At 51.4% G+C, this 9,905-nt stretch overlaps 1 protein-coding gene across 1 annotated transcript; it reads left to right on the forward strand.

Annotated features, from left to right (window-relative positions):
• Positions 1–448: 448 nt before the first annotated feature.
• LOC122167893 (zinc finger protein 626-like) lies at positions 449–8,541 on the forward strand. The gene is given in 7 exon segments (XM_042832794.1): positions 449–537; positions 3,001–3,092; positions 3,221–3,347; positions 3,994–4,092; positions 4,201–4,871; positions 4,873–5,093; positions 5,095–8,541. Coding segments are annotated over 6 exon segments (1,563 nt in total). The 5' UTR covers positions 449–537; positions 3,001–3,068; the 3' UTR covers positions 5,516–8,541.
• Positions 8,542–9,905: the final 1,364 nt, after the last annotated feature.

The following is a 9,905-nucleotide window of genomic DNA, read 5'->3' on the forward strand; positions in this document are numbered from 1 at the left end:
TGTCAGTGGTAAAGGCGCAAAGTTTGCAGTAAGCAAAGAGTGCTGCACCGCAGCCTCTCCCCCCGCTTCCCGCAGCGCTGGGGAACGCTCCTCCCCATGGGACGGGACAGGAAGGGGCGCAGCGCAGCGCAGCCCGGTCCGGGCCGCATCCCCGGCTCTCAGCCGCCCCCACGCAGAGTTGCTGCAGAGCTGCTGCGGCCCCGCGCCCCCCCGGCCCGGCACCCACCGCCCCACGGCTCTGCGCCACAGCCATGGACGCGACGCCACTCACCCACCGCCACTCTTCCCCGTCTGCACAGCGCTTTCCGCTCCAAGCCCGATGTGATGTCATCATCGCGCGCCGGAACTTGGTGACGTCACGGAGCGGCGCCGCGCAGCCGGCGCGGAGCGGAGCGTTGGGAAGCGGTCGTTCGAATGGAAGTCGCGCCCCGCCGCGCTTCTCGCATGTCCGCTGTCTCCGTGGACGAAGTGACGCCCGGCTGACGGCTGAGATTCGCTCCCTCATCTCGCAGTTCCTGCAGGGACGGTGGCCGTTTGGTACGTCGGTCGCTTCGGCTTCTTCGTGCCGCCCCCGCGGTGCCCGGCTGTGGCGCAGAGTCCTTCTTCTCTGTCTTCCGCAGCTCTTCCTTTCCAGGGGTCGGTACTGGGGTCCAACTTGTTTCATATCTTTATTGATGACCTGATTGAGGGATTTGAGTGCGCCCTCAGCAAGTTTGCAGATGGCACCAAGTTCGTAGGTAGTGTGGATCTGCGTGGGGGTAGGGAGGCCCTTCAGAAGGGTCCAGATAAGCTGGATCGCTGGGCTGAGGTGAGTGCGATGAGGTTCAACAAGGCCAAGTGCCGGGTCCTGCATTTTGGCCACAATAACCACATAATAAAATATGCAGCGCTACAGGCTTGGGGCTGAGTAGCCGAATGACTGCGAAGAGGAAAGGGACCTGGGGGTGTTGGCTGATGCTTGGCTGAACGGGAGCCAGCAGTGTGCTCGGGTGGCCAAGAGGTCTGATGCCATCCTGGCTTGCATCAGAAATAGTGTGGCCAGCAGGAGCAGGGAGGTGATCGTCCTCCTGTGCTCAACTCTGGTGAGTACCTTGAGTACTGTGTTCAATTTTGGGCCCCTCACTATAAGAAAGACTTCAAGTCTTATGAGGAGCGGCTGAGGGAGCTGGGATTGTTTAGTCTGGAGAAGAGGAGGCTCAGGGGAGTCCTCAGTGCACTCCACAGCTTCCTGGAGGGAGGTTGTGATGAGGAGGGCTTTGGCCTCTTTTCCCAGGCAGCAGGACCCAAGGAAATGGCCACAAGTTGTACCAGAGGAGGTTTAGATTAAACATAAGGAAAAACTTTTTCTCTCAGAGGGCGGTCAGGCACTGGAATGGCTGTCCGTGGAGGTGGTGGAGTCACCGTCCCTGGCAGTGTTGAAGAGGCATCTGGATGAGGAGCTACAATATGATACAACTACAATATGTACTCTTAGGGGAGAAATAGGAATATATTCATTGATATAATGAAGATACTTGGTAGTGATTTAATAGTAACTTGACAAGATTGGAGATGGGTGCAGTACTGCTGGTCTGAGTCCTGGGCATCATTTACTCCCAAAAGGGCTGGGGAGGGCTGTTCTTGGACAGGGAGGCTTGGAGGCTTGCTGATGTGACTCCCATCTACAAGAAGGGCCATAAAGAGGATCCTGGAAACTACAGGCCTATCAGCCTGGCATCAGTGCCAGGGAAGGTCGTGGAACAAATCCTCCTGGGAGAGATCACACGGCTCGTGCGTGACGTCCACAGGATCAGGCTCAGCCAGCATGGGTTCATGAAAGGCAGGTCGTGTTTGACCAACCTCATCTCTTTCTACGACTGGGTGACCAGGCTGGTAGATGAGGGAAAGGCAGTTGATGTTGTCTACCTAGACTTCAGCAAAGCCTTTGACACGGTCTCTCACAGTATCTTTCTGTGGAAACTGGCCGCCCGTGGCTTGGACAGTTTTACCCTCCGTTGGATAAGGAACTGGCTGGAGGGCTGTGCTCAACGGGTGGTGGTCAATGGAGTGAAGTCCAGCTGGAGACCTGTTTCAAGTGGTGTCCCCCAGGGGTCAGTACTGGGGCCCATCCTGTTTCATATCTTCATTGACGACTTAGATGAAGGCATTGAGGGCACCCTGAGTAAGTTTGCAGATGGCACCAAGTTGGAAGGTGGTGTCGATCTGCACAACAACCCCATGCAGCGTTACAGGCTTGGGGATGAGTGGCTGTGAGTGTGAAGAGGAAAGGGACCTGGGGGCGTTGGTTGGTGCTGGGCTGAACGTGAGCCCACAGTGCGCCCAGGTGGCCAAAAGGGCCGACGGCATCCTGGCCTGCATTAGGAATGGTGTGGCAGCAGGAGCAGGGAGGTGATCATCCCCCTGTACTCAGCACTGGTGAGGCCGCACCTCGAGTGCTGTGTCCAGTTTTGGGCCCCTCACTGCAAGAAAGACATTGAGGCCCTGGAATGTGTCCAGAGAAGGGCAACGAAATGGTGAGGGGTCTGGAGCACAAACCTTATGAGGAGCGGCTGAGGGAGCTGGGAATGTTCAGTCTGGAGAAGAGCCTCTGGAAGAGGCTCAGGGGAGACCTCATGGCACTCTACAACTTCCTGAAGGGAGGTTGTGGTGCAAAAGGGTCCGGCCTCTTCTCCCAGGCAAACAGCAGGACCCGAGGAAATGGCCAGAAGTTGTAGCAGAGGAGGTTGAGGTTGAACATTAGGAGAAACTTTTTCTCTCAGAGGGCGGTCAGGCATTGCAATGGCTGCCCAGGGAAGTGGTGGAGTCGCCATTCCTGGCAGTGTTCAAGAGGTGCCTGGATGAGGAGCTATGAGATACGGTTTAGTAGCTCGTGTTACTAACAGGAATGGGAGGGGGGTTGCATTAGATGATCTTGTAGGTGGTTTCCAACCTTGCGATTCTATGATTGTATGATTCTAGGGACAGCAGCATTCCCTCACACCTACCCTGCCAATTCTTTAGTCCCAGCAGGCTCCAGTGAAACTCCTGCCTTTCACCTGTGACTGTCGCAGTCTGCGGGAGAGCAACAAATGGCCACACCGCATCCACCTCAGGTAGGAGTGTGGGGAAGCAAGCAAGTGAGGGATGTGAATGCATGGGGAGAGGGAGGTGCCTTTCTCTTCTCTGCCAGCTGCTTCCCTGCGCCGTGGCAGTTCCCAGCAAGGAGCCTCTTTGCTTGCAGGAGCCCGTGAGCTTTGCGGAGGTGGCCGTGTATTTCAGCAGGGAGGAGTGGGCGCTGCTGGACCCTGTGCAGCGAGTGCTGTACCGGGACGTGATGCTGGAGACGTACGCGTGCGTGGCCTCGCTGGGTGAGGGCTTTGCTGCCTTTCGTCCTTGTTGGGGCTCCTTTGGCTGTGTAGAACCACACTGCAAGCAGGGCTTAGAATAATTGCAATGTAGTTACTTGGGGAGTAACGCAGCAGCACCAGAAACAAAATGTAGGTAAGTTTCTCATATGTTTCAGGAAGGATTAGCTGCTTAGAACTCTGAGAAATGATCCAGAGTCACTGCTGGCAAGCAGCTATCAGCTGGGAGGGGTTGGATCAGCTCCTGCAAACTGTCTTTGTGTTGCTGTGTTGCATATTGCTGCGTTGCATTGTGCCGCCGTGCTCCAGCAACCTGACAACTCTGGTTATTTGCCTTTTTTTTCCCTTTTCCATTGCAGTATTGCAAACCTTTATGAAGCCTTGGGCACTAAGCAGTTTGGATACAATTCAAAAAAAGAAATCCTAAGGTGAACATTAGAGAAACGGTTCCTGCATAATTTTCAGATACGTAGAGGTCATGTTGGGCTTCAAAGCAAGCCAGTATGTGTTGGCCCAGTGTCATCCAGGCCCTTATTGTGGCTACAGAAGTTGGGAGGGACACTGAGTGGAGTTGTTGGAGAAGCAGCTGTGCCAGAATCATAGGAATGCTTTCACGTCCTCTGCTTCTGTATTTAACCTCCGTGTCCAGCCCCCAAACCTATGGTGGTCTCCCTCCTTGAAGGAGAGGAAGACCCCTGGGACCCAGATGTGCATGTCCTGGAGGACATGGCAGGAGATCTCAGCCCAGGTGAGATGGTGGGGGACAGGAGGAGGTTGGGCTGCCAAGAACCATCTTTGTCTGAGAAATAGTTTAGGCCTAATGTGTTATTTCTGGCTTTTCTCTGTCATCCAGCAGGACATGGAATCACAACTGTTCAGGAGGGTGTACAGAATTGTGACGTGACTGAAAGGCAGTGTGGAAGTGTCTTGGTGGAAGAAATCAGAAAGGATATCCAAGGGGATCTGAAACAAGCAGAGCACGTCAAGAAGCAACAGGGAAACCCTCCAGGAGAGACTGTGAGGAATCTGCTGGACTGCAGCACAGGTCAAAAACAGCGTGAAGATGCAAGGAGTAAGGAAGTGTGCCAGGAGAAAAGGCAGAACCCAAGTGCTGAGTGTGGGAACAGCCTGAAAAGGAATTCCAGCCTTTTTAACCGCTGTTGTGTACGCTCAATGAAGAGATTGTACAAGTGTTCAGATTGTACAAAAAGCTTCAAATGGAAATCCCACCTCGCCTTCCATCAGCACATCCACAGAGGAGAGAGATCCTTTAGGTGTTCTGAGTGTCCAAAGAGCTTCAAGAACAGCTTCCCCCTCACCTGCCACCAGTGCATCCACACAGAGGAGAGACCCTTCAAGTGCCCTGATTGTCCAAGGAGCTTTAAAACCAATTCCCACCTCACTGGCCACCAGTGCATACGCAGAGGAGAGAGGCACATAAAGCACTGCGAGTGTGGGAAGGGCTTCAAATACAGCTCTGTACTGCAGTGCCACCAGCGCATCCACACAGGAGAGAGACCCCACAGGAGAGTGTCCTGAGTGTCCAGAGAGCTTCAAAAACAGCTTCCACCTCACCTGCCATCAGCACATCCACACAGGAGAGAAACCCTTCAAGTGTTGTGAGTGTGGGAAGCACTTCAAGTACAGTTTTGTACTGCAGTGTCACCAGCGAATGCACACGGCAGTGAGACCCTTTCAGTGCTCTGAGTGTGGGAAGGGCTTCAAATTTGCTTATCAATTACAGCACCACACGCATCCACACAGAAAAGAGACCCTTTACATGTCCTGATTGTTCAAAGAGCTTCAAAATCAATTGCCAGCTCGCCTGCCACCAGCGCATCCACAGAGGACAGAGACCCTTTAAGTGTCGTGAGTGTGAGATGAGCTTCAAATACAATTCTGTATTGAAGCGCCACCAGCGCATCCACACAGGGGAGAGACCCTTCAAGTGTCCCGAGTGTCCAGAGAGCTTCAGAACTAGTTTCTACCTCACCTGCCACCCATGCATCCACACAGGAGAGAGACCCTTTAAGCACATGTCAGCAGTTTGTGACGTGGTTTGGCCCGGTTCTGTGACTGGTGAAGGAGGAGGATCCACGGATCCATGCCCCAGAAAAGGGAAAATGGGAAAGGGAAAAAGGGGAAGGAGGAAAAGGGAAAAGGATGGGTAGACGGGCCTGACATCAAAACAGTGGCAGTGATCTGAAGAGGAAAGATCGTTTACTAGAAAATATATCAGAACGCAAGATAACACAATATAGTACAATCTAATTGGATTGGAGTTAATAAATCAAATAAAAGTGAGAGAGAGAGAGAGAGTGTTCGAAAGCTGAAGGTCTTGCTGTAATGCTGAAGGTGAGCACACATGCTGCCAGGACGAGCAGAAAGTGAAAAAAGAGACATCTTGTGATGTGCAAACAGTTTTTATCTTTACCTCTGGTCTGTGAATGGAAACACGAAGTCCCCTGGGGCATGTAGTTCTTCTCAGAACCAGCTACCCAGAGCAGTAACTGTAAATCCCAAAGCACTACACACAATCACAGAATCATAGAATGGCCTGGGTTGAGAAGGACCTCAAAGGTATGCATTTTCAAGCCTCTGCCATGGGCAGGGCGCCAACCATTAGACCGGGCTGCCCAGTGCCACATCCAGCCTGGATGCAATGGTGTGGAGTACTGGTAACAAAACATCGTAAAACTGACACTCCATCCCTTATTCCACATTCCTATATCATGCTCAATATCTGAATACATACAGATTATTCTCAGTTAGCATGTATCAACATGCTATTAACGTTGTAATAATTGTATTACACACACACACATGTATACACACGTGGAATGACTGAATACACTCGCCCAACGTCAGATTCCCTTGTGGTGCACATTGAACATCCCCTCTTTCTGCATCACGCTGAGCAAAAACAGTTCCACTGTGAGTTTTGCCCTTTCCAGAGGCTGGGAGGACCCACAGTGCTTTTCCCAAGATGCTCTTTATATGTACTACAGGGACTTTATCTCCCTGTATGTTATGTAGGGAGCTGGATTGGGTAGGACCATCGCGATTGACCGATCCTTGAGTGTTGACCAAGCACGTGGCTTCTGCCAAGTGCTTCTCCCAGTGCTCAAATGTTCTGCCACCCGTTGCTTTCCACACAGTTTTTAACAAGACGTATCATTTGATTGTACCAGAAGCTGGTGCATGATAGGAGATATGATAAATCCACTCAATGCCATGATCTTTGGCCCAAGTATTTACAAGAGAATTTTGGAAACGAGACCCATTATCTGATTCAATCCTTTCTGGAGTGCCATGCTGCCACAGGACTTGTTTCTCCAGACCTAATATGGTGTTCTGGGCAGTAGCATGGGGTGTGTGTATGTTTCAAGCCACCCAGTGGTTGCCTCCACCATGGTGAGTACATAACGCTTCCTGCTGGGAGGTCATGGCAAGGTGGTCGACTCAACCTGCCAAGCGTCCCCTCCGAGCTAGAAATAATGAACCCTTGTGTTGCCAGTTCAAGTCCATTTGAGCCACCTTAAGTTTAGAGGCTTAATCTACCTGATGGTTATTTTGTTGTTCTTCAGTAGCCCAGTTCTTGGGCACGTGAGCATCTATGTGACACACCTTTACAACCATATTCTTTATTTGGGCAACAACGTCTTTCCACAGTTCGGCAGTTCAAATAGATGTACCCCTTCTTTATCAATTCTTTTGTTCCCACTGCTTTAACCACCCCCATCAGGCATTTGCCGCTATCCGTGAGTCACTATAAATCATTGGCCACCTCTCCCGTCCAGCAACATCTAAGGCCAGTTGAACAGCCTCTACCTCTGCAAATTGGCTTGATTCTCCTTTTCCTTTGGTGGCCTCTGCAACTTGTCACATAGGGCTCCGCACAGCAGCTTTCCATCTGCAGTGCTTCCCAGCAATATGATACCATCCGTCAGAGAACGGCTACTTTCATTTTCTGGTAGTTCATTGGATGATGGGGTCTCTAGCACGCAGTACCTCTTCTGCTGGTGATGTTCCAGACTTTTTGTCTTCACGTCAGTCCATGATCACCTCTAGGATTCCTGGACGGCTGAGGTTCCCCATTTGAGCTCGCTGTGTAATCAATGCAGTCCACTTAGTCCAAGTGGCATCAGTAGCATGATGGATGGAGGGAACCTTTCCTTTAAACATCCAGTTCAGCACTGGCAGTCGAGGTGCCAGAAGGAGCTGCATTTCAATACTAACTACTTCGGAAGAGGTCCAAGCCCCCCCGTATGTGGCCAAGATTTCCTTTTCAGTTGGAGTGTAGCACTCTTCAGACCCCCTGCATGCTCAACTCAAGAGGTGAGCCTCGGGTCTCCTGAGGCTCCTTGCCACTGCATCCAAGTGGGATCTTTCTCTCTGTCCCAAATGTAAGAAGAGCTTCTACCACAGCTCCAGACTGAGTACCGGAGAATCCATTCAGGGCAGAGACCTGGAAAGACAGAGTTTCATCCAGGGGCTGCAACATTATTGGCAGTTGGCTAATCTGTGTGAGAGGTAGACCCTGCAAGTGTCTCACCTGCAGGAGGAGTTTCTTTGAGGGCTGGCACCTCTTTGCTCATGGGAAAACCCCCACTGGAGAGATCCTGAGGATGATAGAGACCTAAGGATCATGGAAACCCAAACGCTTCCCACCATACAGAAAGAGTTTGAAAAAAAGAAGTGGCATCACTGGCACTCTGTCTGGAAAAGGGACTTATACCTGGGAGCTTCTGGTGGTTTCTTTCCCTGTTAATAGAATAAAATCTCTCCCCATGCCCAGTTTTCTGCTCTTCCTGTAAGCAGCTTTTTGAAGCCATTTCTTACGGAAGTTCAGCTGTGTAGGGATGTCCTGTGTGCACGTGTTCTTCTCAGTAATTTTGGAGTCCACTGATGAATCATGTAGAAGGGTCAGGAGAGCAGTCAAATGTCTCTTGGAGATTTAGAAAAGAAGACCTGCATTCAGAAGAGGTCATCCTACCTGCAAGCTTTCACAGAGCAACCAGCCAATCCCTTCATCCTTGTGTTAGACCTCCGACAAGTCATGTGGAAGAGACCAGCCTTGGAAGTTAAGCTTGGTTTGCCCTGCTCCTCATCCTCCTGATCACTGCATCCCTTCTGTGGCAAATGGCCTTTCTGTGCAGCGTGAAAGGGGACAGGGAAGGAGAATAAAGTAGCTGAGTTGTCCTGGAGCTTTTGTTTTCATTATGCTCTGGCCCTACTTTCTCCAATAAAAGACAAAGCGTTGAAGGACTGGGGAAGGTGGAAGGAGGTCAGACTCCAGATCCCTGCATGCTTCTGGGGGAAGGCATGTTTGGCACAAGGCCCCATCTCCATTCCTAACATAGGAGGTTGTGCAGGGAGGGCTTTGTCACTCAGCCAGTTCAACCAGCAGTTGTATTCACCCAGCAGAAATGTATGTCCTCTCTGTAACATGCGACCTCTGCACAGCCCGGAACTGGTGCAGCCTCACATACAGAGCTCCCCAGTAAACAAGCAGCTCTCCAGGTCTCCATCTGCATGGTTGTTATGCATTATTGTTTTTCCGGTCTTGGTGTCCATCCAAAGTTGGAGGCACAGCATGTTGACGAGGCATCTGGATCTGCTCCACATGGAGTTGGGCAGACTGGAGCACATTATAAATGTTTCTATAGCATTGCACACAGTATGAGGTGTAAGCAGGAGGAGCTAGAAGCTTTTAGCTTGGTCCTGGAGTTACAACGTCATCAGCATAAGCAAGGTGTGATGGGAAAGGTTCTATGAAATGCATGCTGTGTGCACTGGATGGCTCCGGGCTCTCCAGGATAGGCAGGGCAGGTGAAACAGGATGGTGTTGCTGTATGTAATGGTGGGCTGGAATGCATGGAGCTTGCTGTTCCCAGTGACGTGGCTGTGAGACTCCAAATAAGGCTTAAGGGGCAAGGCAGGAAGGTGAGAGTCTGCTAGAGGCCACCCAGCCAGGAAAATGATCCCAATTAATCATTCCTAGGAAGTGTGAGAGAACAGTGAGGTGGATTGTGATCTGATTGACTGGCAGAGCTCAGAGGGTTGTGATTATTGGTTCAGAATCTGATTGGAGGCCTGTAACTAGCAGTGTTTCCCAGGGGTCCAATCTTGTTCAACGTCTTCATGAGTGACCTGGATGAAGGGATAAAGTGCACCCTCAACAAGCACAATGCTGGGAGGAGTGGCTGACATACCAGAAATTTGTGCTGCCATTCAACAAGATGTGCACAGAACGGTCAGTTGGGCAGACGAGAACGTGATGAATTGCAACAGGAGGAAATATAGGAAGGGGGAGGAAAAATTGCCTTCAGCCATACAGGCTAGGGTTGACCTCCTGGAGAGGAGCTTCCCAGCAAGTTTGGAGCTGGGGAGCAAGGGGCAGTGAACAGCAGGGCCATGCAGCATCATTTGTCTGCAGACAGAGCGCAGCTTTGCAGGACTGCCTCTGACATTTGGTCCCCATTATGGCCACGTCCCACTGCTGAGCTCCAAGGGTGTCCCTACAGACCCTTGGGCCACCAAAGAGTGTCTGAGTTGGAA

Source organism: Centrocercus urophasianus, unplaced genomic scaffold (assembly GCF_019232065.1).
Source record: "Centrocercus urophasianus isolate 14NV4802_14NV808 unplaced genomic scaffold, USGS_Curo_1.0 seq_1070, whole genome shotgun sequence".
NCBI classification, from domain to species: Eukaryota; Metazoa; Chordata; class Aves; order Galliformes; family Phasianidae; genus Centrocercus; species Centrocercus urophasianus.